Source organism: Euleptes europaea, chromosome 1, assembly GCF_029931775.1.
Source record: "Euleptes europaea isolate rEulEur1 chromosome 1, rEulEur1.hap1, whole genome shotgun sequence".
Taxonomy (NCBI): Eukaryota; Metazoa; Chordata; class Lepidosauria; order Squamata; family Sphaerodactylidae; genus Euleptes; species Euleptes europaea.
Genome location: NC_079312.1, coordinates 178,568,097 through 178,594,901, shown reverse-complemented (window position 1 = coordinate 178,594,901; position 26,805 = coordinate 178,568,097). Strand labels below are relative to the sequence as shown.

At 48.8% G+C, this 26,805-nt stretch overlaps 1 protein-coding gene across 1 annotated transcript; it reads right to left on the bottom strand.

The window, feature by feature from the left end:
- On the bottom strand, positions 1-25,182 carry AVPR2 (arginine vasopressin receptor 2). The gene is made up of 4 exons (XM_056850340.1): positions 25,063-25,182; positions 8,539-8,598; positions 2,990-3,842; positions 1-203 (listed from the first exon to the last, which is right to left on the bottom strand). The coding sequence occupies exons 1-4, from the start codon at positions 25,180-25,182 to the stop codon at positions 1-3; spliced, it is 1,236 nt and encodes a 411-aa protein (XP_056706318.1).
- Between the last annotated feature and the right edge of the window lie 1,623 nt (positions 25,183-26,805).

Below are 26,805 nucleotides of genomic sequence, written 5' to 3'. Positions count from 1 at the left end.
TCAGGAGAGGGTGTCCCTCCCCAGGGAGGAGCTGGCCGTCATGCTGGAGTCCTCGTACAGGGAGCCAAGCCGCCGACGGGCCCGCCTAGGGCAGAAGATGCGACACAGCTCCCCCGAGATGCTTCTGCTAAAAGCAGCGTAGACCCAGGGGTTGGTGCAGCTGTTGAGGCTGGCGAGAAGCATCAGGAGGGTGAAGGCCGCATCTGCCGGAGAGAAGAGGGGAGAAGAGCGATCAGCCTGGCGAGAGGCGCTGCCAGGACTCAACAGAACTCAGCTCCGGATTGCATGAGAGGATGAGAATGGCAAGAGTACCCCTGAGCTGAAGAGCACCTCTGAGCAGAAGCAGAGTGCATTTTCACTGCCACTAGGCACCACAATCTGCCTGCACGTTAGAACATAAGAAACGACACCTAATATAATAGGCCTGCTCCTCTGATCCTGGAGAGAATAGCCATGTATCATGACTAGTATCCATTTGGACTAGTAGCCATGGATAGCCCCTCTCCTCCACGAACATGTCCACTCCCCTCTTAAAGCCTTGCAAGCTGGCAGCCATCACCACATCCTGGGGCAGGGCAATGTATATGTTGTTTTATTTGATGTAGGAACATAAGAGCCATGGTGACTCAGACCCGGGCCCAACAAGTCCAGCAGTCTGTTCACACAGTGGCCAACCAGGTGCCTCTAGGAAGCCCACAAGCAAGACGACTGCAGCAGCATTGTCCTGCCTGTGTTCAACAGCACCTAATATAACAGGCATGCTCCTCGGATCCTGGAGAGAATAGGTATGCATCAGGACTAGCATACATTTAGACTAGTAGCCATGGATAGCCCATCCTGCATAAGAACATAAGGAAAGCCCTGCTGGATCAGACCAAGGCCCATCAAGTCCAGCAGTCACACAGTGGTCAACCAGGTACTTCTAGGAAGCCCATAAACAAGACAACTGCAGCAGCATTATCCTGCCTGCGTTCCACAGCACCTCATATAATAGCCATGTTCCTCTGATCCTGGAGAGAACAGGTATGCTTCATGACTAGTATTCATTTTGACCAGTAGCCATTGATCGCCTTCTCCTCCGTGAACATGTCCACTCCCCTCTTCAAGCCTTCCAAGTTGGCGGCCATCACCACCTCCTGGGGCAGGGCAATGTATACGTTGTTTTATCTGATGTAAGAAGTTAAGATCTCCTTTCGACTGCAACCTGAATATGGACTGCATCTACTTGAATAAATGTTAAGTTTTACCTTTTGCAATATACTTCCTGGGAAATTTATTTCACTGCACTCAATACCACGCTTCTATGACTGGGCCAACTCTGACATATTAACCACGTCTCCTGCGGCACCTTTCTGTTTGAAAAGCAGCCCCAACTTTGGGCTCAAGAATATACAGAAAACTCGACAAGCCCAGTTTATGTTATGGGCTGATTGGCACCGACGTCCGAATTCCGTGTCACAAGTGCTTAAATTCCATGCTAAATGAGGCAAATCGGCGCAGAAACTCGTTCCAATTCTGTGCTATATCCTGAGACTGGGAAGAGTCTTCCAAGAACGTTTGGTCAGAGTCTGATGCAGTGATAAGACGAGGCCTTTTTGGCAGGCGAGGGGCCCCGTCAGGTAAGTAGGCAGACCATGAAGGAGAACTGAGCGCCTGAACCCATATCGCAGGGTTGCCAACCTCCAGGTATCGACGGCACGGAGGCTCCGCAAGAAACACAGTGCAAAAATTGTACAAGCACTGAATTATTTACAAGCATTCAAAGGTTTTTACTAGGCATTAATTCATGCCCTATTGAAACCAAACGAGAAACCAAAGTATTACATTCATAACAGACTCTAACACCTTTAGGATTGAGCAATGATTTTGATCTCTCCTTCTTCATCTAGTGAGGTTTAATTTCCGACGCTGTCTCTTTAAAAATCCTTAGCCACATACCAGCTTGGGAGGGTCTCTCTTAGTTCCAGCCTTGATTGGCTGTTAGGACCTCTTAGCACCTTCACAGCAGCTGGGTGCTACTACCGCTGGAGAGAGAGGTTACGTGCTCATACTAGGCATTTCCCTTTGGGAAAACAAGATGCACATTTAGGTGAGTTGACCACCGATTTATTTATGCTTGACTTCCGACAGATTTCTTCTATTGCTAAGTTACAAATGGAAAGATTCTATGTTGTACATTATTTTTCTTTATTGCAGCCGTAAGGCAATTTACCAGCAGCATACAGCACAATATGTCATGCTTATAAAATATTTTTGAAATGAGCTGACGAAGCCACCGTGAAACGTGATGTGACTGGTCTCACGTCCTCCTCTTTTGGACTTCTGTGCCCCCGACAGACACGAACTTTCCGTGCTCTTCAGTTTCGCTGCGGACCTGGGCGGGTCCACTTTCGGGCACTGTTGCAACTCTCTGAGGCTTTTGCCCATGGGCTTGAGTTGCGCTGGTACTTTATTGTTATTTGTGTTACCATTGGATATTCCACGGTTACGAATGTAATACTTTGGTTTCTCTTTTGGTTTCAATAAGGCGTGAATTAATGCCTAGTAAAAACCTTTGAATGCTTGTAAATAATTCAGTGCTTGTACAATTTTTGCCCTGTGTTTCTTGTGGAGCCTCCGTGCTGTCAATTTCCTAAGGTTACCTATTACAGCACAGGTTGTTTGTTTTGCTTAACCTCCAGGTATTAGCTGGAGATCTCCCGCTATTACAACTGATCTCCAGCCGATAGAGATCAGTTCCCCTGGAGAAAACGGCCGCCTTGGCCATTGGACTCAATGGCATTGAAGTCCCTCCCCAAACCCCATCCTCCTCAGGCTCCACCCCATAAACCTCCCTCCGGTGGTGGACATGGCAACCCTAGTCATTCTGAATGATGCAGGGGGTTGGACTGGGTGGTCTTTAGGCCCCTTCCAATTTTTAATTCTACTATTCTACGATATATTGAGATTCCGATCAAAGAACGACATCCCTGGATGCCGGAGGACTCACGTTTAATGGGCGCCTGAGGATCCCAAACGGACCACAGCTGGACGAGGAAAAAGGGGGCCCAGCAGACCACATAGGTCACCACGATGACCAACGTCATCCTCAGCGTCTTGGTGACGGCCCCGGAAATGGGGGAAGCCCCTTGGCGGCTGCCCCGTCCCCCAAGGGCCCCCTCCGGCCCGAAACGCAGGCTGCGGTGGACTTCGCGGAAGATCAAGCCCTGGCAGGTGGCGATGAAGCCCGTGGGGAGGACGAAGACCATCAGGGTCACCCAAGTGACGTAGGCCCTGGGCCCCCACGGCTGAACGAACTGGGCCCAGCATTCGTGGTCTCCGCTTGGCAGCTTCTTTTTGGAGAAGATGAAGAGCTGGGGGAGGCCGAGGAGGAAGGAAGCGGTCCAGGCCACCACCACCGGCCGGTACCGGCAGGCCAGGCCCTTCCGGAAAGCCACCATGGGCCGGCAGATGGCACGGTAGCGGTCGTAGGTCATGGCCACGATGACGTAGGAGGAGGCGAACATGCCCACCACCTGCAGGTAGGTGACGGCACGGCACAGGACGTCCGGGCCCTGGAAGCGGTCGGTGATGTCCCAGATCAGCTGGGGCAGCACCTGGAAGAGGGCGACGGTCAAGTCGGCTAGGCAGAGGTGGTGGATGAAGCGGTGCATGGGCAGCGCCCGGTGGCTGCGGCGGGCGAGGGCTCCCAGCACCAGCCCGTTGCTCAGTGTGGCCAGCAGGAAGATGGAGGCCAAGAGGGCGATTTCGGCCTGGGCGAGGGTGTTGTCGCGGTCATCGGATGGGGCGAGGGAGGCGTTGGGGCTGGGGGTGGGCACAGAGGAGGTGTTGAACGTCGGCTGCTGGGAAGAGAGGCGGAGGTAGTCGGAGGAGGAGAGCGTCAATGAACATGACTACGCAACTCAACAATCCCACACAAAAACATTATTGTTATAAATATTATTATATTTATATGGTATTAATATATTCTATTAATTTATTTGCCTTATAACCTGCCTTTCCCATTGAGACTAAAGGTGGATCATGAACTCAAAAAAAGTGCAATCAAATAGCATGATAGTATGAGAATATACATATACATATATACACATATACAAATATACACACACACATATATATATAGAAAGAGAAGAAGAAGAAAAGTTGGCTTTTATACCCTGATTTTCTTTACCTTTTAAGGAGACTCAAACCAGTTTACAATCTCCTTCCTTTCGCCTCCCCACAACAGACACCTTGTGAGGTAGGTGAGGCTGAGAGAGTTCAGAGAGAACTGTGACTAGCCCAGGGTCACCCAGCAGGCTTCATGTGGAGGGGTGATGAATTGAACCCGGTTCTCCAGATTAGAGTCCGCTGCTCCTGTGGAGGAGTGGGGAAACCGAACCCGGTTCTCCAGGTTAGAGTCCACCACTTTTAATCACTACATCATGCTGTAGAGAGAGAATAGGAGTACATAGATAGACAGACAGACAGACAGACAGACAGAAAGACAGATAGATAATCAATATCCCATGAATGATGTGGGATGTGAAGGTGGTAGGTCTATGCATATTGGGCTGAGGAAAACGTTCAAGTGGTAAATCAAGATAAGGATCTCGAGATAAGAATTGGAATTTTGAAAAAAAAAATAACCCGATCGCTGGTTTGCTAGACAGGGATGCGACAACTAAAATAGTTGCTGGAAAACCGAGCCCAAAAGATAAGCAGAAAATGCTATTTTTATAGTGCGAGATTCACTGATTCACTCGTTCTTGTTTAGGCAGATGAAATTTTACAATGTGCCATGGCAGATGGCATCCATAAATAAAACAGATGATAAATAAAACAGCTGCATATCTTGAAAAATGGAGCATTTTTTCCCTCTTGGGTCAACTGTTACTTCGGTTTTTGTTGAAATGTCTTGCTCCTGAGGCCGCTCAGATAATGAACGCCAGACGTATTAAAGCCCCTGAATTTCCCCGGATGAGTTAAACACTGTTAGAATTAATAGGATTAATAGGATTTCAAAGGTCTTGTTTGTGGCCACAGTCTCCAGGAAGGCTGAGGGACCTAGTTACACATTTAAAAGCTCTGTGTGAGGTCCCTAGGGTGGGGCTGGAGATCTTCTGGGATTGCAACGGATCTCCAGGTGACAGGTTCACCTGGAGAAAATGGCCACTTTGGAAGGTGGACTCTATGAAGAAGAAGAAGAAGAGTTGGTTTTCATATGCCAGCTTTCTCTACAACTTAAGGAAGAATCAAACCGGCTCACAATCACCTTCCCTTCACCTCCCCACAACAGACACCCTGTGCGGTAGTCTGTTGGGGCTGAGAGAGTGTGACTAGCCCAAGGTCACCCAGCTGGCTTCCTGTGTAGGAGTGGGGAAACCGACCCAGTTCACCAGATTAGCCTCCGCCGCTCATGTGGAGGAGTGGGGAATCAAACCCGGTTCTCCAGATTAGAGTGCAGGAAGACCACAAACAAGACTGCAGAAGCCATTATCCTGCCTGTGTTCCACAGCACCTAATAGAATAGGCATGCTCCTCTGATCCTGGAGAGAATAGCCATGCATCATGACTAGTATCCATTTTGACTAGTAGCCATGAATACCCCTCTCCTCCATGAACATGTCCAAACGGCATGCATAATCAAAAGGAAGCCCAGAAGTAGTAGGCGGGGTGACCATGAGGAAATGTCCCTGCATAAATGGCCCCTGTCCTAGGGTTGCCAACTGTTGGTTGGGAAATTCCTGGAGATTTGGGGGTGAAGCATAGGAAGGGGTTTCGGGAGGAGAGGGTCTAATGCCATAGAGCCCACCCATCGAAGCGGCCGCTTCCTCCAAGGGAACTGATCTCTGTTATCTGAAGAGCAGTTGTAATTCCAGATCTCCTGGCTGCACCTGGAGGTAGGCAACCCTACCATGCCCTGGCTTTGGGGTAGTGGGGTGGGTTGTGGGGCAGGGTCCCCCTGCTTCTACAGGTTCCCACAAGAACTGGGAGCCAGGAGCAAACTTTCCACTTGGGTAGGCTACCTCCTCTCTCTGACGGATGTCCCAGGCTAGCCTGATATCCTCAGATCTCAGAAGCTAAGTAGGGTCAGCTCTGGTTAGGACTTGGATGGAGACCACCAAGGAAGTCCAGGGTCTCTACACAAAGGCAGGCAACGGCAGTCCACCTCTGAACAGCTCTGCCCTGACCTGTATGGCCCAGGCTAGCCTGATCTCATCAGATCTCAGAAGCTAAGTAGGGTCAGCCATGGTTAGGACTTGGATGGGAGACCACCAAGGAAGTCCAGGGTTGCTATGCAGAGGCAGGCAACGGCAGACCACCTCTGTTTGTCTCGGCCCTGACCTGGATGGTCCTAATCTTGTCAGATCTTGGAAGCTAAGTAAGATCAGCCCTGGTTACTACTTGATGGGAGACCACCGAGGAAGTCCAGGTTCGCTCTGCAGAGGCAGGCAACAGCAAACCACCTCTGTTAGTCTCATGCCTTGAAAACCCTACTGGGTCGCCATAAGTCGGCTGTGACTTGATGGCACTTCACACACACACACACACACGCACACACAGAGTTACCTGTTCATCCATTGTCAGAGCATCAGTCGAGAAACAGCTCCAGGGGCTTCACCTTGCTTGATCCAACCCCCAGATTTGTTTGCAGGGAGATGCCAGGGAGCCGGGCGGACAGACCAGGTCAAAGACACGGAGATCCCATCTCCATCCCTCTGGAACTCAGAAGTTCTCTCCTGGCTCTTGAGAGCAGGGATGCAGCAGGGCGTTTGCTGGTGAGAATCGCACAGCAAGTTGATGCAGAGTCTTGTGAAGCTCGGAGGAGGGAGGAGAGCCAGTGAAAAGGGGGGGGGTCCGCTTGGACTTCCCTTTCCCCCTCCCTCTGGGCAACATGGCTGACGTCTGTTGGCCTCTGGCCAAAGACTCTGGAGTTGTAGTAAGTGGACATCCCTGAGGTTGAATGAAAAAGGGGGGGGGGCAGGAGAGGACCTGCTGATAGCTGACCTTTCCTCCCCCCCCCCCCATGTGGAATCAACACTGGCCAGAATAACTCTACCAAGTTCTATTGCTGGCAACTCCCAAGCTAACTGTGCTTGAATTTTTGCTGAGGAATATTCAATCTTTTTTAAGTTTTAAAATTAGTTTTAAAAACTAATTTTAATTTTTTAAAATGACACGTACACCGTACATACAACATACACTCCACACACAAAGTCAGTACTCCACGTCTGCAACAAGATCCTCATCAAATACCAAACAGAGCGGAGCTAATTCATTCTGTACCCTCGGACACTGGTCTTTACCTCTACGCAAACCAATAAATCTTTCACTTAGCAAAAATGTAACCGTTTGTACTCAACCCTACATGCAATCTATGTACTACTAAACTTATTTAATATTAGATTATGTTAAAATACTAATACCCTTTACTAAGCCTGACAATCAATATTTCTGAACTCTTAATGAAACTATTTATTTCTTATTATCAGCGCTGATATCTAGGGTTGCCAGGTCCCTCTTTGCCACCGGCGGGAGGTTTTTGGGGCAGAGCCTGAGGAGGGCAGGGTTTGGGGAGGGGAGGGACTTCAATGCCATAGAGTCCAATGGCCAAAGCGGCCATTTTCTCCAGGGGAACTGATCTCTATCTGCTGGAAGGGGCCGTGGCTCAGTGGTAGAGCCTCTGCTTGGCATGCAGAAGGTCCTAGGCTCAATCCCCGGCATCTCCAGTTAAAGGGACTAGGCAAGTGGGTGATGCGAAAGACCTCTTCCTGAGACCCCGGAGAGCCGCTGCCGGTCTGAGTAGACAATACTGACTTTGATGGACCAAGGGTCTGATTCAGTATAAGGCAGCTTCATGTGTTCATGTGAGATCACTTGTAATAGCAAGAGATCTCCAGCTACTACCTGGAGGTTGGCGACCCTACTGATATCTTATATCTATGTCTATACATAACAGCTAGTATAATCAGCATATGCATATGCTGATTATACTAGGAATATCTGATCTTGTGTTTCTGAGTCATTCCTTCTCCCTTCACACACACCCTGCTCTAACCAGCAGGATCTACTTCCTTCTCAGGGTTTAAACTAAGGTTGCCAACTCTCGGTTGGGAAACACCTGGACATTTGAGGGGGTGGAGCCTGTGAAGGGAAGAGTTTAGAGGGAGGGGATGGAACTCAGTGGGGTATAATGCCCCAGAGACCACTCTCCAAAGGGGCTACTGAAAGCCAGCGGGGGCATAGCAGTTAGGAGCGGCAGACTCTAATCTGGAGAACTGGGTTTTATTCCCCACTCCTCCACATGAAGCCTGCTGGGTGACCTTGGGCCAGTCACAGTTCTCTCCGAACTCTCTCAGCCCCGCCTACCTCACAAGGTGTCTGTTGTGGGGAGAGGAAGGGAAGGAGATTGTCGGCTGGTTTAAGTCTCCTTAAAAGGCAGAGAAAAGGGGCATATAAAAACCAACTCTTCTTCTTCGTTTTCTCCTAGAAAACTGTTCTCTGCTGTTGGGGAGATCTCCAGGCCCGGCCTGGAGTTTGGCAGTCCTAGTTTACCCTGGAGCAAGCCCGCACAGTCCGCAGTCCGCTAAGGCCATCGTCTTGTTTCCGAGCGACCTGCACGACGAAGGGCAGAAATTCAACACGCGAAGCTTCCCCATCGCCCAGAAGAGGAGAAACGGTTCGTAGTGAATTTCCAACTGCTGGGTAGTTGGCACCGGATCCATGCCAGAAAAAAGCAACAACCCAAACTGGCAAGGCAGTTCTCATTTGGATAGAACCCAGAAGCTCTGGGTTGTGAATCCAACCCCTACTCTGAAGGAATTCATTTCCTTTTTCCCTGGGGCCTGTCCTGGTTCCACTTCACTTAGCACCTTATCAAGAAAGGTCCTCCGAGCCGTAGAGATGTTATCCGCACTCCTGACCTGGAAATCTCATCTGTGCTCACCTGAGAGAGAAGCAGAAATTCTTTCTCTCTCCTGCAAGGGGCAGATGGGGTTGCCAGGTCCCTCTTTGCCACCGGCGGGAGGTTTTTGGGGTGGAGCCTGAGAAGGGCAGGGAGGGGAGGGACTTCAATGCCATAGAGTCCAATGGCCAAAGTGGCCATTTTCTCCAGGTGAACTGATCTCTATCGGCTGGAGATCAGTTGTATTAGCAGATCTCCAGCTAGTACCTGGAGGTTAGCAAAACCAAAACAAAAGCACCTCCGTGCCTATACCTTGGTGGTTTGGAAATTAGCACGGGTAAAAGGTACACAAATGCTCAGAGCCAGTTAGCAAAATACAAATATTATTAGGTGCTTAAACAAAAAAGACAGACTGTGTGAAGCAAATGTTCTTAACAACTGTGACTAAACAATATACAATATATACATGGAATAATTCATTTGGTGGGCAAAAAGTCCTTTTCTTAATTATTTCAAAGATGATCCGTTCCAATGGTATAAGTTGTTCGCAGGTATCAATCCAACCTGGAGGTTGGCTGGGGGAAAGTATAGTAAAGGCTCTGTAAATGACACACGAACTCTTATTCTATAAGCCAGTGAATTTAGTGACAACGGTGAAATCTTACATCCATACAAAACTATTAAAGGAAACTTATAAAAATAAAAATAACTATGAGTACAATGTGATACAATACAAAAATATATTTTTTGGCTTATCTCGTTCAATAACTTATCAGTCTCTTAGAATTTTATACTGTTCATAAGCTTATTATTCCTTCAGGAACAGGGAGAAGGATGACGGACGACAGGTGGAGAGGAACGCCGTCCGGATGCTTTGCGTTTTCACTACCCCGTAGTTTCCTTTAATAGTTTTGTATGTATGTAAGATTTCACCGTTGTCACTAAATCCACTGGCTTATAGAATAAGAGTTTGTGTGTCATTTACAGAGCCTTTACTATACTTTCCCCCAGTTTGACTTTTATAGTAAACGTGCCTTTTTGTTCCAGCTTAGCCTATTTGCACTATGGCTCAAAAGTACCTGGAGGTTGGCAACCCTAGGGGAAGATGGGGGTTGCTGTGAAGAGTGGTAGGATGGGGGGGTCAAAGTTAGGATTGCCAACCTCTAGGCGGGCGATAGAGATCTCCTGGAATTACAGCTGATCTCCAGGTGACCGAGGTCAGTTCCCCTGGATGAAATGGCTGTTTGGAGGGTGAACTCAACGGCATTATATCCTGCTGAGGTCTCTCTCACCCCCAAACCCCATCCTCCCCAGACTCGCCTCTAAATCTCCAGGAATTTCCCAGAGATGGCAACCCCAGGTCAGATGCATTTGGATTGCCAGCCCAAGGTTGGAAAATACCTGGAGATTTTGGGGGGTGGAGCCTGAGGAGGGCAGGGCTTGAGGAGGGGCGGGACCTCAGTGGGGCTTAATGCCATAGAGTCCACCTTCCAAAGTGGTAATTTTCTCCAGGTAAACTGATCTCTGTTCAGTTGAAATAGCGGGAGACCTCCAGCCACCGCCTGGAGATTGGGAACCGTAGATGCAAGATCTTCTGTGCAGCCCCACTGCGACGAAATGGAGCGCCGCAAGAGCATGGGAGAATCAGGCCGCAGGAATGTGAGATCGTTCCAATCTTGCCTCCGCCAGAAACTCACGAGGTGCCCTCAGGCAAAGCAGTTTTTTCCACAGGTCATTTATGCATGGGAATTTTACCGGAGGTTCGTTGCTGGCTGGACCCACGCTTTCCAGTTGGGAATCTCTGCACCAGCAGTCTCCAAACTCAAATTAAGTCCCCGCCCCTTTAAATGCTGCTTTGTAATTGGCTGACTTCGCAGTGTTCACTGTGAGAGAACCCCCCCCCAAAAAAACCCAATTGCCACATTAAAAAACATTTTAAGAACAAAAACCAGAAAACGGAGCAATCTGAAAGGAAGAGAGGGGGGAGAAATCCAAGCCTCATTTTTAAAAAGCCTTTCTTCTGCTCAGAAAGTGCTCCGAGGAAGCAGGAAGAATTTGAATCCCCGCCCTTTTACGTGTGCTTTGTGATTGCTGTGAGAGAAACCCGGCTTCTGTGTCCAGTGCTTTGCCTTCTGCATGGAGATTAGAGTCTGCCGCTCATGGGGAGGAGTGGGGAATCAAACCCGGTTCTCCAGATTAGAGTCTGCCGCTCATGGGGAGGAGTGGGGAATCAAACCCGGTTCTCCAGATTAGAGTCTGCCGCTCATGGGGAGGAGTGGGGAATCATACCCGGTTCTCCAGATTAGAGTCCGCTGCTCATGGGGAGGAGTGGGGAATCAAACCCGGTTCTCCAGATTAGAGTCTGCCGCTCATGGGGAGGAGTGGGGAATCAAACCCGGTTCTCCAGATTAGAGTCTGCCTCTCATGGGGAGGAGTGGGGAATCATACCCGGTTCTCCAGATTAGAGTCCGCTGCTCATGGGGAGGAGTGGGGAATCAAACCCGGTTCTCTAGATTAGAGTCTGCCGCTCATGGGGAGGAGAGGGGAATCGAACCCGGTTCTCCAGATTAGAGTCTGCCGCTAATGGGGAGGAGAGGGGAATCGAACCCGGTTCTCCAGATTAGAGTCTGCCGCTCATGGGGAGGAGAGGGGAATCGAACCCGGTTCTCCAGATTAGAGTCTGCCGCTCATGGGGAGGAGAGGGGAATCGAACCCGGTTCTCCAGATTAGAGTCTGCCACTCATGGGGAGGAGAGGGGAATCGAACCCGGTTCTCCAGATTAGAGTCCACCGCTCTTAACTACTACACCATGCTGGCTGCACGCTGAGTACTTTAGAACTCTGTCAACATTCGAATGCATGGCATATAGACAGCAATTATGCATGGACTTATTTTTAGATATTTGGAAACCGTTTATGGAAACTTATATGTAGATCCACTTCCACCGTTGCTATATTTTTGTCTTCATGTATACTTGTTTTCTTTTTCATTTCAGAAAAATAGAATAATCCTGCTGGCGTTTATATCTTCAAAGGGAAGGGGGATTTGGGGCGGGGGGCGGCGGCTTCTCCATCCATTAGTGCACCAACCTGCTTTGCACCAACCTGCTTTGCACCAAGCATCAATTAAACTAATTGAGTCTCAGCTGCATTTTAGACCAACACAGGATGCATCCCAGACTAATTAAATCTGTGCTCCATTCTGTATTCCATCCAGAGAATCACCAAACGGCAGATAAGAAGCTTCTCAGTCGTGCCTGGAAACATCCACTCTTTTCTTTCCTTCTTTATTTTATTTCTGTATGGAAATCCAACCTGACAAGGATGCCGGGGGAACGTTAGGGTTGCCAGGTCCCTCTTCGCAACCGCGAGAGGTTTTGGGGCGGAGCCTGAAGAGGGTGGGGTTTGGGGAGGGGATGGACTTCAACGCCATAGAGTCCAATGGCCAAAGCCGCCATTTTCTCCAGGGGAACTGATCTCTGTCGGCTGGAGATCAGTTGTAATAGCGGGAGATCTCCAGCCACCACTTGGAGGTTGAGCTGAAGCAAAAAAATCGCCCATACTGCACCGACGCTCAACCAAACATCAGTAAAAAGACTCAATAATTAATGACTAATTTGTATAGAAATACTGTGCAAAATGTGATTTGCACTGTCTTTGTTTAATTTCACTATTGTCAGTAAATTTTGCACAGTATTTCTATACAAGTTAGTCATGAATTATTGAGCCTTTTTACTGATGTTTGGTTGACCACCTGGAGGTTGGCAAACCTATATATGCTGGTATGTAACTTTATGTTTATAGCTATATATATGTGGCTGATTCGGATACCTTGGGTAGCCAGCCAATTCAAAGGGTTGACAGCTCTGGGTTGAGAAATACCTGGAGATTTTTTTTTGGGTGGAGCCTGAGGAGGGCAGGGTTTGGGGAGGGGAGGGACTTCAATGCCATAGAGTCCAATTGCCAAAGCAGCCATTTTCTCCAGGTGAGCTGATCTCTGTCGCCTGGAGATCAGTTGTAATAGCAGGAGATCCCCCGCCGGAGTACAGGTGAATAACCATATCCCTGTAAAGAAGAGAAGAAGGATGGACTTGGCAACGTGTATTCGCACAAAATAATAAGCTGTCGACTTTACAGGAACCGTACAAGAATCTGACTTATAACAAAAGTCGGACAAAGGCTTTAATATTTATAAGGTCTTGCTTATTATTGGTTTGTGAGTTGTGATTGATTCTTGAATGTGAATGCAATTTCTTGGCATGGTTACATGTCGCAGCCTGATTTGCTGTTTGTTTTCATATAACCTCCAGGTGGTGGCAGAAGATCGTCCGCTATTACAACTGATCTCCAGGCGACACTGATCAGTTCCCCTGCTCTGAAGGGTGGGCCCTATGGCATTCTACCCCATTGAAGTCCCTCCCTTTCCCAAACTCCGCCCTCCTCAGGCTCCCCCACTAAAATCTCCAGGTATTTCCCATATCAGAGCTGGCAACTCTATCCCACACCCTGCCTCCAGATGCTGCCCTGAATCTCAAAGCCATCTCTCATGGTCGGTAGCCAAGTCGGACAGTGTCTCTCTGGGATTTCCTCAAACGATGCAAAAGGGAATTATTCAAGAGGGTCTTTTGCACAGGTACAAGAGCCTGTACGGCATTGGAGCGGTCAGAAAGTTGCATGGTGGAAAAGGATAGGGGCCGTGGCTAGGGGTGCCAGCCTTCAGGTAGGGCCTGGGGATCTCCTGAAATTACAGGTCAGACTAGAAAGATCAGTTTCCCTGGAGAAAATGGCTGCTTTGGAGGGTGGACTCTATGGCGTTGCACCCCCTTGAGGTCCCTGTCCTCCCCAGGCTCCACCCCCAAATCTCCAGGAGTTTGCCAACCTGCAGCTGACAACTAGGGTTGCCAACCTCCAGGTACTAGCTGGAGATCCCCTGCTATTACAACTGATCCCCAGCCGATAGAGATCAGTTCCCCCGGAGAAAATGGCCGCTTTGGCCATTGGACTCTGTGGCATTGAAGTCCCTCTCCTCCCAAACCCTCCCCTCCTTAGGCTCCGCCCCAAAAACCTCCCGCTGGTTGCGAAGAGGGACCTGGCAACCCTACTGACAACCCTACCCTCCGTCCCCTGCCCAATGTCTAGGCAAACTTAACAGTTCCTATGATACATACTGATGTATGTTAGATTAGAAAGAAAAAAGATAATTAGGGCTTAGCAGGATACAAACTAAGAGCTAAAGCTTCCAAGAAAAAAAATTGATGAAAAGACTATGGCCTTTTATGCATGGCTGGTGCCCTCGCGGTCACCCCTCCGACAACTTCGGGTCTTTGTGTTGATCATGCATGCCGTTTCCGACTGTCAGGGGTCGCCTTGCTCCCCCCCGCCTTTCCCCTGCGTTTTCAGAGACCTATTTTATCCCGAATTTGAAAAGTCATTATTGGAGATTTGATTGGCTGTGCAGATTTTTTAAAAATGTTGCTTTGTCAGCCCAACGCAAGGATCGGCACGGTGTGACGGAAGCTACGCCGTGGCGATTGCTTTGTGGCGGGCTGCGCCGCCTGCGGCAGCCATTTTGTCACTGTTCCCACCGTGCCGTATCAGAATTCCAGCTGTGCCCGCAGGCTCAAAAAGGTTGGGGACCCCTGCCATAGAGTCTACCCTCCAAAGCAGCTGTTTCCCCCATGGGAATCCCTGTCATTTCAGTTGTCATTCCAGAAGATTCCCCAGGCCCCACCTGGAAGTTGGCAACTCTATCCTTCCTTCCTCTCCCTCCCGATCCACAGCTCCTTTTATGGCCTTCTCAGAAGCTGGGAATTGTGTATGGGGGGGGGGATGTTAAGAGTTAGCGGCCTGGCCAGTATGTAAACTCCCTTCTCAGGACACAAATTATGTAAACTCGGGCAGAGGCCAACTGGCACCGAGGAAAAGGGGTTGGAGCCTTTGGCAGAAGGCAAGCTGTAATGCCCTTCGCCTGGTTAACCCTTGTGACGCAGGGCCCTCCTGCCCCGATCCGTTCCGCTTCCTCTCCCCTCCCATCTTTGCCGTTGCCAACAGCAGAAAGAAGCTAGGGGGGAAAACGGTCTCCTGGTCCCATTTTGAGCTAACCCACCAGGTCAGAGATACACAAAGAACAAGTAAGGCCGCCTTTTCACTGGACTAGCGGTGTGCCGCCATCCGGGATGGACGCCCAGGGCCCCGATTCACAGGCTCAGCAGGATGCAATAGGCTAGGAAGCCCAACTGAGAGCAGTGAGTAAGGTTGCCACCTCTGGGTTAGGGAATTCCTGAAGATTTCATAGAATTATGGAGTTGGAAGGGACCTCCAGGGTCATCTAGTCCAAACCCCGTGCACAATTTTTTTTTGGGGGGGGGAGCCTGGGGAAGGTGGGGTTTGGAGAGGAGAGAGACCTCAGTGGGGTATAATTAGGGTTGCCAGCTCCAGGTTGGGAAATATCTGGAGATTTTGGGGGCAGAGCCTGAGGAGAGCAGGGTTTGGGGAGGGGAGGGACTTCAGTGCCGCAGAGTCCAACGGCCAAAGCGGCCGTTTTGTCCAGGGGAACTGGTCTCTATCGGCTGGAGATCAGTTGTAACAGCAGGAGATCTCCAGCTAGTACCTGGAGGTCGGCCGCCCTAGGTATAATGCCATCGAGTACCCCCACCAAAGCAGCCAGTTTCTCCAGGGGAACTGATCTCTGTATTCTGAAGATCAGTCACAATTCTAGGAGATCTCCAGGCCCCACCTGGAGTTTGGCACCCCTAGTAGGGATAGAGTTTATGGGGGGAAATTGTCAGGAGAAGGGTGAAATATTCTCCTCCTATCAACTAATTTCCCCATCACACACACACACTAGCATTACATGGCAAATACTGGACTGGGGACCTTATTTAACTTCTAATGTATAGTTTATCCTTTTATTACTAGTATGGCAAGATCAACAGTAGTATTCGAGACTTTAAGAGGAAAACGCACGGTCGCTTTAGCCTCCTTTATTCCATGTTTCAGCCAGGATTTAGCCAGGATCGAACGCACGTTTGTCGAAAATGCATGCGTTCGATCCTGGCTGAATCCTGGCTGAAATAGGGAATAAAGGAGGCTAAAGCGACCGTGCGTTTTCGTCCATAGAGTGCAAAGACATCTTGAAGGTTTTTACTGGACGTAGGAGACCTGGCGACGGACAGACAGACAGACAGACAGACAGCCACATCTTTTACACAGACCAGCCGAAATGCCACAAAACACTATGGAGGCTTTTGAATTCTCCCGAACTCTGCATCAGGCTAGATGTTAATGTAGTTCTAGAGACCTCAGAATCCCGCACACTGTTTTGGGGTTTTGTTTTGGTTGGTCTTAAAAGCACACCGCGGCTTTTGCTTTTGGGTTCTGCCTAGGACCAACACGGCCCCCTGCCTGCTCTGCAAGCATGCCCTCTCTGCCCTTTCCCCAGAGACATGGGCTTTGCTGAGTGCCTGGAATGTCCATTAAAATAATTTCCTCATTTTTCAACCACTTAATCTCCGATTCATCTCCCTCAGCGGGTGCAGAATCCCCCAAGGGGTTACCCAGCATCCTGCTTTTTCCTCTCTAGGTAAACTAGAAGCATCGAAGCGCCGGGGGCTCAGTAGGGTTGCCAAGTCTTTGCCACCGGCGGGAGGTTTTCGAGGCGGAGCCAGAGGAAAGTGGGGTTTGGGGAGGGGAGGGACTTCAATGCCACAGAGTCCAATGTCCAAAGCGGCCCTTTTCCCCAGGGGAACCGATCTCTATCGGATGGAGATCAGTTGTAATAGCAGGCGATCTTCAGCCACCACCTGGGGGTTAGCAATCAAAAAATAACACCTCTGTACTAATACCTAAGGTTAGAAAGCAAGTACAGAATTGGACAATACTGTTGCAAGATAACAAAAAGTGTAATAGGTATGAAAAACATGCATATAACACGTAAGTGTATATAAATAATATCACATAGTATACATAAACAGTCAATCCAAGGTTGGCGTCTTCAAAGAAGAAAAGGTGAAAAGGGATACGATCGTTTCAAGTCTTCCTCAGTCCTGTTTCTGTATACACTAAAATACGTTATACGTAATGCATACTATCTAGTTGATAAGTCTAATAATTCACAAACATATTAAACATAATTTACTTACAGTTAGTATCTTAACATGTACACTTGTTTCAATTGGAGTTTCTAGAGCAAGCTATATCAATCTCCCATAGGGATGTAAAAGGCACACCATGTAGAATTATTTCATAAATTCCTAAAGACGTCAACCTTGGATTGACTGCTTATGTATACTATGTGATGTTATTTATATACACTTATGTGTTATATGCATGTTTTTCATACCTATTACACTTTTGTTATCTTGCAACAGTATTGTCCGATTCTGTACCACCTGGGGGTTTGGCAGCCCTTGGGCTCAGTTCTCCATTGGCTCTCTGGGATTCGGAAACAAGGGTGGCAGCTGTCACTTAGGGTTGCCAACCTCCAGGTGGAGGGCTGGAGACATCCTGAAATTACAACTGATCTCCAGACAAGAGATCAGCTCCCCTTGGAGAGAAATGGCTGCACTGCCCCCAAACCCTGCCCCCAAACCCTGCCCTCAAACCCTGCCCTCCCCAGGCTCCCAAACCCTGCCCTCCCCAGGCTCCACCTTCAAATATCCAGTTTTTCCCCTACCCTGAGTTGGCAACCCTACACTCCAGCCCGGGAGAACTTGTAACTGCCCCCAAACCCTGCCCTCCCCAGGCTCCACCTTCCTGCCCCCAAACCCTGCCCTCCCCAGGCTCCACCTTCAAATATCCAGTTTTTCCCCTACCCTGAGTTGGCAACCCTACACTCCAGCCCGGGAGAACTTGTAACTGGACCTCCAGACATTGAATTTAATTTCAAAAATCTGATGGGGGGCGATTTGGTTCAGGAGTGTAGTGCTGGGTATGGGAAGAATGGTAAACTATTTTTTTCTCTCCCTGTACCATTTTCATGATCAAAACAAGCTTCTGCAGTCTGCTTTTTGTCCCGGGGTGGGGTGGGGGAGAAGAGGCAGGAAACAACAAAGAAGAAAAAGAGTTGGTTTTTATACCCCGGTTTTCTCATTTTAAGGAGACTCAAACTGATTTACAATCTCCTTCCCTTCCTCTCCCCACAACAGGCACCTTGTGCGGTAGGTGGGGCTGAGAGAATTCGGAGAGAACTGTGACTGGCCCAAGGTCACCCAACTGGCATAGGGGGTGGGGTTTGCAGAGGGGAGGGACTTCAATGCCATAGAGTCCAACTGCCAAAACAGCCATTTTCTCCAGGTAAACTGGAGAGTTTGATGGACCAAGGGGATGTGGCTCAGTGGTAGAGCATCTGCTTGGCATGCAGAAGGTCCCAGGTTCAATCCCCTGCATCTCCAGTTAAAAAGGACCAGGCAGGTAGGTGATGTGAAAGACCTCCGCCTGAGACCCTCTACCGATGTGAAAGACCTCTGCCTGAGACCCTGGAGAGCTGCTGCCGGTCTGAGTAGACAGTGCTGACTTTGATGGACCAAGGGTCTGATGCAGTCTAAGGCAGCTTCATGTGTTCATGTGTGAACCTCTCTGGCCTCCCAACCCACAACTTCCGTTTCTTACTCCCAAAGAGATGCCCTTGGGTGGCTCTGCTTGGCTTGAGCCTCTGTCCCAGCAGGGAGTGTGGGGCTGGAAAGGGATCCGTTCCCTGGTGGGCTGGTAAACAGGGGAATATAATCATTCCCTGATGGCCCGCATTAGGAGGCATGAAATTTCCTGGCACAGAGTTCTGGTAGGAGTGTCTAAGGTCATGAGAGGTTGGAGAAATGACAAACAACGCCGGCTATTGCAAAACGTGTTTACTGGTCAGGAACCGCGAGGCCTTTCTTCGGAGTCTGCTCCAGCAATGGAGGCAGGATACTGGAGCGTAACAGTAGAGATGCACTAGCTGATTTTATGAATCTCGCTTGAGGGCATCAGGCAAGACCCCAACAGTTCAGGAAGTCAAGGATTTTAAGTTAGGCTCCAATTGTTATGGTAGAAAGGGGGACATGGTGCCTTTCCTTGCTGGGAAACTCCCTCAGACCGAGGGTTCCCTGAAAAGTACCCTAATAACCTGCCGCCGCCACCACTCAGGACCTCTTGAGAGCATCTAGACTGATCCGCCGAGAAGGTAGTCTTCTAGCACGGTACTAGAGCAATAACGAAATAACTTATCACCAGTCTGGTAGCACCCGTGCAGTCTGGCACATGGGGAAGAGATTAAGACCATTTATGCTTGGTAATTAGCAGCGGGTTCCAGGCTGAAGAGCCCCACATATTTTTTTTAATTCTTCACGCTGAACCGTCATTCCAGAAGTCACTGTGAAGTCGGCACATACCTGCTTCACATTTCTCAAGAGCCCCTTTAACACAACCTTTTTTATTTGCTCTATCCCTGCCTCGAAGCATCCACCCAAGGAAGCATGAAGAATCACAGCCGTGGGTTAGCTATGCAAACGATTGCTAATGGCTATGCAAATGAAGGAATGAAGGAGCAGGCGATTGTGTGTGTGGGGGTGGAATTTGTTTGACTTTCTGCTTTTGCATCAGGACTGTGAATAGGCATTTTAAAGGTCAGATTTTAAAAAAGGAGCTTTGAGTGACCATCAAAAACGACCCCGCATAAATGGCCTAAGAGAAATATCCCAGAGAAAGAGAAGAAGAGTTGGTTTTTATATGCCGACTTTCTCTGCCACTTAAGGGAGAATCAAACCAGCTTACAATCACCTTCTCTTCCCCTCCCCGCAACAGACACCCTGTGAGGGAGGTGGGGCTGAGAGAGCGTGACTAGCCCAAGGTCACCCAGCTGGCTTAGTGTGTAGGATTGGGGAAACCAATCCAGTTCACCAGATTAGCATCCGCTGCTCTTGTGGAGGAGTGGGGAATCGAACCCGGTTCTCCCGATCAGAGTCTACCGCTCCAAACCACCGCTCTTAACCACTACACCACGCTGGCTCTCTACTAAGTGAAGCCCTTCCCCCTAATGTCTTTATACAATGGTTTACTGTAAAAGTGAGAGACAAAAAGGAAAGGAAACAAAAATACAAGGAAAGGCACACAGCAACAACAATGCAGAGATATTCAAATAAAAAGCAATACAGTTGCACTAACTAAGCTGAACGTGTTAGCTATGCTGTGGCTGGTTCCTCAGAGCAGGTGCAGAGTTCGTTGTGGTAACAAGAAGTTGAAGGAGTCCTTAACCCCTACCCAACTTCCTGAGGACCCAGTTTCCGCTGACGACCGAAAATGAAGAAAAGGGGAAATCCCAAATGTTCAGATATTCAGAATGGAAGTTAGCAGCAGAAGGAGAGTCTGTTGCTAGGGTGTATAAGATTTTCTGGGCTCATAACACTTTGTATCAGTGTATCTAATTCTCAGGATAGCCAGATCTGTGGATACTTAAATCTGGAAAACAGAGCCATGAACAGAGAAGATGGGTGTTATACAAACCTGAAAAAAGCCTCAGGGTTGCAGAAAAAACTAAAATCTTAAAAAACGAAACAAAAAAACACTGGGGGTGTTAAAAACCCCAAATAATAGAAGCCATTCCTTTACCTTTAAGAAACGAATGTTCTCTGCAGTGATCATTGTGGCAACTACTACAGTATTGCTAGCCTTCAAGCCTTGGTTTCTGTCAGTAAAACGCAAGGGGAGGTGGCAGGGCCCTACAGTGATTTTGACCTTTGAGGGTGCCAGGCTGGGCAGCAACCATTGACGACTTAATACCGTGACTTGCATGACTCACTGAGGACTAGCTGCTTGCTACTGTTCAACAGCAGCCACCCCATGAAAGCCAGTGTGAAACACTTGTTAGCATTTCAGGCCTGGATGCGGACCTCCCAGGTTCAAATCCCCACACTATACTTTGGATCCTCGTTGTGGGCATCCTGAATGCCAGCAGACCTGAGGGCCAGAAGTAGCATAGATAGCAACCTGTAGCACAGATAGCAACCTGAGAGTCAATATCAAAAAGCCAAGTCCAAATGCCAAGTCAGCCCATTCCAAGGTCAAGGCCGCAAGAGTCTTGGGACGGATCAGCAAGCCGCAGGGAAGTGGTAGCAAGTTGTTCCCACTTCAGCCTGCATGCAAGTGTCCACTTAAATAAGGCTAAGCGGGACCAGCTGCTGCTGGTTCCTTTGTCTCAGCACTCTCTGCTGGAGGGAGCTCGTTACTCTCATCACTGTCAGCCGGCAGTGCTCTTCGGCGTGCTTGTAACCTAGAACTCCTTCTACACTCGGGTAGGAGTGTTCTGCACCTTCAGTGCCGCTGCTCCAGTGGCTGCGGAGGGCTGCTGCTGGACACAGGTGAGTCCCCCGCCCTGGGTGGTGGTTAGGGTTGGCAGGTCCCTCTTTGCAACCGGCGAGAGGTTTTGGGGGCAGAGCCTGAGGAGGGCGGGGTTTGGGGAGGGACTTCAATGCCATAGAGTCCAGTTGCCAAAGCGACCCTTTTCTCCAGGGGAACTGATCTCTATCAGCTGGAGATCAGTTGTAATAGCAAGAGACCTCCAGCCACCACCTGGAGGTTGGCAACCCTAGTGGTTGTAGGCACAGGGGGCATTCATCTGTCTGCGCCTGCTCAACTTGCTGCTTCAAGGTCCTCTTCATCTGAGGAAGAAGCCTTAGCAGGAGTGGGGTATAAATGATGCATGTAAATAATAAATACAGCTGAACATGGGGGGCAGATAAATGGTAGGTAGGATGGTGAGTGGGAAGGAGAGAAGGAAGCGGGAAAATATAAGGATATGGGGGTTGCCAGGAGAAGCGAAAGAGGAAATAGTGTGGGGAAGGGAAAGCCGTGGGGTTGCCAGCTCCAGGTTGGGAAATACCTGGAGATTTTTGGGACAGAGCCTGAGGAGGGCAGGGTTTGGAGAGGGACTTCAATGTCATAGAGTCCAATGGCCAAAGCGGCCCTTTTCTCCAGGAGAACAGATCTCTATCAGCTGGAGATCAGTTGTAATAGCGGGAGATGGCCAGCTAGTTCCTGGAGGTTGGCAACCCTAGCCATAATGATCAAGTCCTTTCTTACATTATACTTCCGTATTGATTCTTAATCCAAACCCAAATTAACATGAATATTGTTCATGATCTTTAGTAGAACACATGCTAAATATGCATTTTCCAATAACAAACATTTATAGTTTAGTATAGCATTTATTTATTCATTGACAACAAGTCACATCATACATAGATTAGCAAGGGGCCCCTCTGCTTGTGTGGTTCCTGGGCAAATACCCAGTGTGCCCATGTGTAAAGGTGCTTGTAACCTATGGGGGCTTTCAGGGATGGGGAAGAGGAACAGTGGGGAAGGGGAAAATGAGACGCCCCCTGCAAGTCCTCGTAGGTCCCCTGCTTGAAAAGACAATATTTCTCAAGTGGATGATCGTCTCCTGGTGTCTCTGATCCCAGCGTGGTGTAGTGGTTAAGAGCAGTGGTTTGGAGCGGTGGAGTCTGATCTGGAGAACCGGGTTTGATTCCCCCACTCCTCTACAGAAGCAGCGGAGGCAAATCTGGTGAACAGGATTTGTTTCCCCACTCCTACACACGAAGCCAGCTGGGTGACCTTGGGCTAGTCACAGCTCTGCTAGAGCTCACTCAGCCCCACCTACCTCACAGGGTGTCGGTTGTGGGGAGGGGAAGGGAAGGTGACTGTAAGCCGGTTTGAGTCTTCCTTAAATGGTAGAGAAATTCGGCGTATAAAAACCAACTCTTCTTTTTCTTCTTCTTTTTGCCGGAGGAGTGTATTTGGAAGACTCTGGCACAGCTGACCGGAGAATCGGCTCACTACAGAGCTGTTGCAAGCCTCATTGAGTTTACGGTCTGTTGTAAGTTTCCCTTCGCTGTTACATCTCTGTGTTTAGCTGTATCAATCTTGGGGTATCGTTCTGTCTCTTGGGAGGTTAAAGCAAAATTTTTCTTCCTCAGGCTGCCTCGTCTCACTCCTAGATGTCCCCTATAAAAGGCTCACGGTCGTTAATCAGTTTAATTTGTAGATGTTAATCAACTACAAGTTGGGTTGATTAATTGGCAAGGGCCCATTTTGAATTGGCATGAATAAATACTAAGTGTTGGAGTAAAGGACACATTCTCCTAATTTTTGGAGAGCATTTTGGTGCAAAGGTTTTTTTTTTGGGGGGGGATTATTAAACCACGTTATCTTCAGTATCTCAGCAGGACGATATGCAAATATCTTAAAATGTTAATCAGTTAGTTAAAAGTCAGGTGACTAATCGGCTAAGAAATCTTGAACTTGCACGACAGCCTTAATTAAAATGGTAATGCCACTAGATAATACCCTTGAATCTGACTGCCGCTTGGTCTATGTTTTCAGAATTAATCTCAGGGGGGTTATTCACATTAGTCTATTGTTACAAAAAGCGACGACGTCTCGGTGGCATTAACGGATTAAGTGGGACAAAAGATTTCATAGACTGGGAGTCCTTTTGACTCCTCGGCTAGTAGGATGATCGATGGGTTTTTAGGGCTGCCAACTCTGGGTTGGGAAATTCCTACAGATTTGGGGATGGAGCCTGGGGAGAGAGGGTTTGGGGAGGGGATGGATCTCAGCAGGGTATAATGCCGTTGACTTCACCCTCCAAAGCATTCATTTTCTCCAAGGGAACTGATCTCTGTTGTCTGGAGATGAGCTATGAATCAGGGAACACATGAACACATGAAGCTGCCTTATACTGCGTCAGACCCTGGGTCCATCAAAGTCAGTATTGTCTACTCAGATCAGCAGGGGCTCTCCGGGGTCTCAGGCAGGGGTCTTTCACATTACCTACTGCCTGGTCCTTTTTAACTGGACATGCTGGGGAGATTGGACGTGGGACCTTCTGCATACCAAGCATATGCTCTCCCACTGAGCCACAGCCCCTCTCCATGGCTCTCTAGGGTCTCAGGCAGAGGTCTAGTCCCTTTAACTGGAGATGCCGGGGGTTAAATCTGGGACCTTCTGCATGCCAAGCAGAGCATTGAGCCACAGCCCCTCCCCTAAAATAAATAGTAAAGCCATGAACACATGACGCTGCCTTATACTGAACCAGGCCCTTGGTCCATCAAAGTCAGTATTGTCTACTCAGACCGGCAGGGGCTCTCCAGGGTCTCAGGCAGAGGTCTTTCACATCACCTACTTGCCTAGTCCCTTTAACTGGTGATGCCGGGGATGGAATCTGGGACCTTCTGCATGCCAAGCAGATGCTCCGCCACTGAGCCACGGCCCCTCCCCAGAGATCTCCGGGCCCCACATGGAGGTCGGTAGCCATTTGACTAAATCCAGACTCTCGTATAGGAACGAATTTCAGAGGGGGTCGCTTTGGCCCGTGAAACCCGGGCCCGCGAGAAATCTGTTCGTCTTTCAGGTCTAACAAGATCCCCCTTTGTTTCTTTCAAGATTACGCTCTAAATTATACAAATGGGGGCTGCATTATGTCTGTCCTCCGCCGCTTTAGGGAAGTTCTACCAGATCTGAATGGAAAGATAACAAGCTTTTCTTCGGCTTGCTGAATTCCCAAGGGATTTTTTTTTATCGCATACTGCTTCGTCCCTGGAGGGAGTTTTTGTTCAATGAATGCTACCAAAACATGGTCTGCTGGTAGTCTAATTAACAGCGTCTGCATGAAGCGGAGATTCATGGTCTTTAAAAGCGGCAAATGCGGCTTGGAAAACATTGTCCCAACCATGCAACACTTATTGATTTTCCTTTTATCTCTCCCTCATCTTTTTCCGCTTTGACCTTTAATATGTGAAGCAAAGTTCTATAAGAGCTGAAGGGCCCTGCATCCAGGATTGTGAAAGGCCCGGGAGGGTACAAACAGGGCTTGCCAACCTCCAGGTAGAGCCTGGAGATCTCCCAGAATCCCCACCCCCATTCCCAGATCTAACCCCACTTCCAAACTCCACTCTTTCCAAGCTCCATCCCCAAATAGGTTTGCTATTTGGAGGGTGGACTCCATGGCATTATACCCTGCTGAGGCCCCTCCCCAAGCCCTGCCCTCCCCAGGCTCCACCCTCCCAAATCTCTAGGAATTTCCCAGCCTGGAGCTGGCAACCCTACTTACAACCTATGTAAGATGTTATCTGCAGTGAAACTCAGGGGAGGGCTGGGATGTGAAAACAGCCCTGGAGCAAGCCGAATCAAGTTGCACCTGACCAACAACGCAGGGTCTGATTTGCCCATACCCGTGACATGACGAATACTGTGTGAGCCGTCACCTCCGTTCTTGTGGGCCAAGTCTGGGTCCAGCAGATGCTGCAGCGCTGTTGAGAGCATGGTGGCACCTCAGCTTCCTTCCAGAGTGGTGTAGTGGTTAAGAGCCCTGGACTCTGATCTGGAGAACCGGGTTTTATTCCCTGCTCCTCCACATGAGCGGTGGAGGCTAATCTGATGAACTGGATTTGTTTTCCACACCCCTACACAGGATGCTAGCTGGGTGACCTTGGGCTAGTCACATTCTCTCAGCCTCACCTACCTCACAGGGTGTCTGTTGTGGGGAGGGGAAGGTGATTGTAAGCCGGTTTGATTCTTCCTTAAGTGGTGGAGAAAGTCGACATATAAAAAACAACTCTTCTTCCTTCTGACTAGGGTTGCCAAACCTAATTTGGGAAATTCCTGGTGATCTGGGGGTGGAGCCTGGGGGAGGTGGGGTTTGGGGGAAGGGAGGGGCTCAGCAGGGTACAACGCCATAGAGTCCACCCGCCAAAGTGGCCATCTTCTCCAGAGGAACCACTCTGTTGTCTGGAGATACTGTAATTCCAGCAGATCTCCAGGTCCCACCTGGAGCTTGGCAACCTGCCCCACTGGGAAACACGTCAAATATAATACATGTGCATATTATAAGATGTATTCCAAGTGGACTATGCTAACAGAATGTTGCTTAAATCTTTCTTGGTTGATACCGATCTGTGTGCTTTGTATGTAATGCCAGCCCGTTCCAGAAAGAAATAATTAAACTGTATTCCACGGATGTGTGCTTTTACAATTCAAATCACATTTAAACAACATTCTGTTAACATAGTCCACTTGGAATACATCTTATAATACATGCCCAGGTTGATATAAAATCGTTCTATTTGTTTATGATGGTTTATGTATGCATAATATTTTACTAGACAGCTGAAGAAGACCTGGGGGCCGAAACGCATTTTGCATGTGGTTTTAGATGATCAACTCTGTATCTGTAGTCATAAGGTGTATGTGTATATTAAGTGCCGTCAAGTCGCTTCTGACTCATGGCGACCCTATGAATCAATGTCCTCCAAAACGTCCTATCCTTAAGAGCCTTGCTCAGGTCTTGCAAACTGAGGGCCGTGGCTTCCTTATAGAGTCGATCCATCTCTTGTTGGGTCTTCCTCTTTTCCTGCTGCCTTCAACTTTTCCTAGCACGACTGTCTTTTCCAGTGACTCTTGACTTCTCATAATGTGACCAAAGTACGATAGCCTCAGTTGAGTCATTTTAGCTTCTAGGGTCAGTTCAGGCTTGGCTTGATCTATAACCCACTGATTTGTTTTTTTGGCACTCCACAGTATCCATCACACTCTCCTCCAACACCACATTTCAAAGGAATCTACTTTCTTCCCGTCAGCTTTCTTCAATGTCCACCTTTCACACCCATACATAGTAATAGGGAATAGGATGGCATGAATTAACTTGATCTTGGTGGCCAGTGACACATCCTTACACGTAAAGAATCTTTTCTATCTCCTTCATGGCTTCTATCTCCTTCCCAGTTTCAATCTCCTTGTGATTTCTTGGCTGCAGCCTCCCTTTAGGTTGACCATGGAGCCAAGGAATAGAAAGTCTTGGACAGCTTCCATTTCCTAATTGTCAGCCTTAAAGTTGAGTAATTCTCCTGTAGTCATTACTTTTGTCTTCTTGGTGTTTCGCTGTAGTCC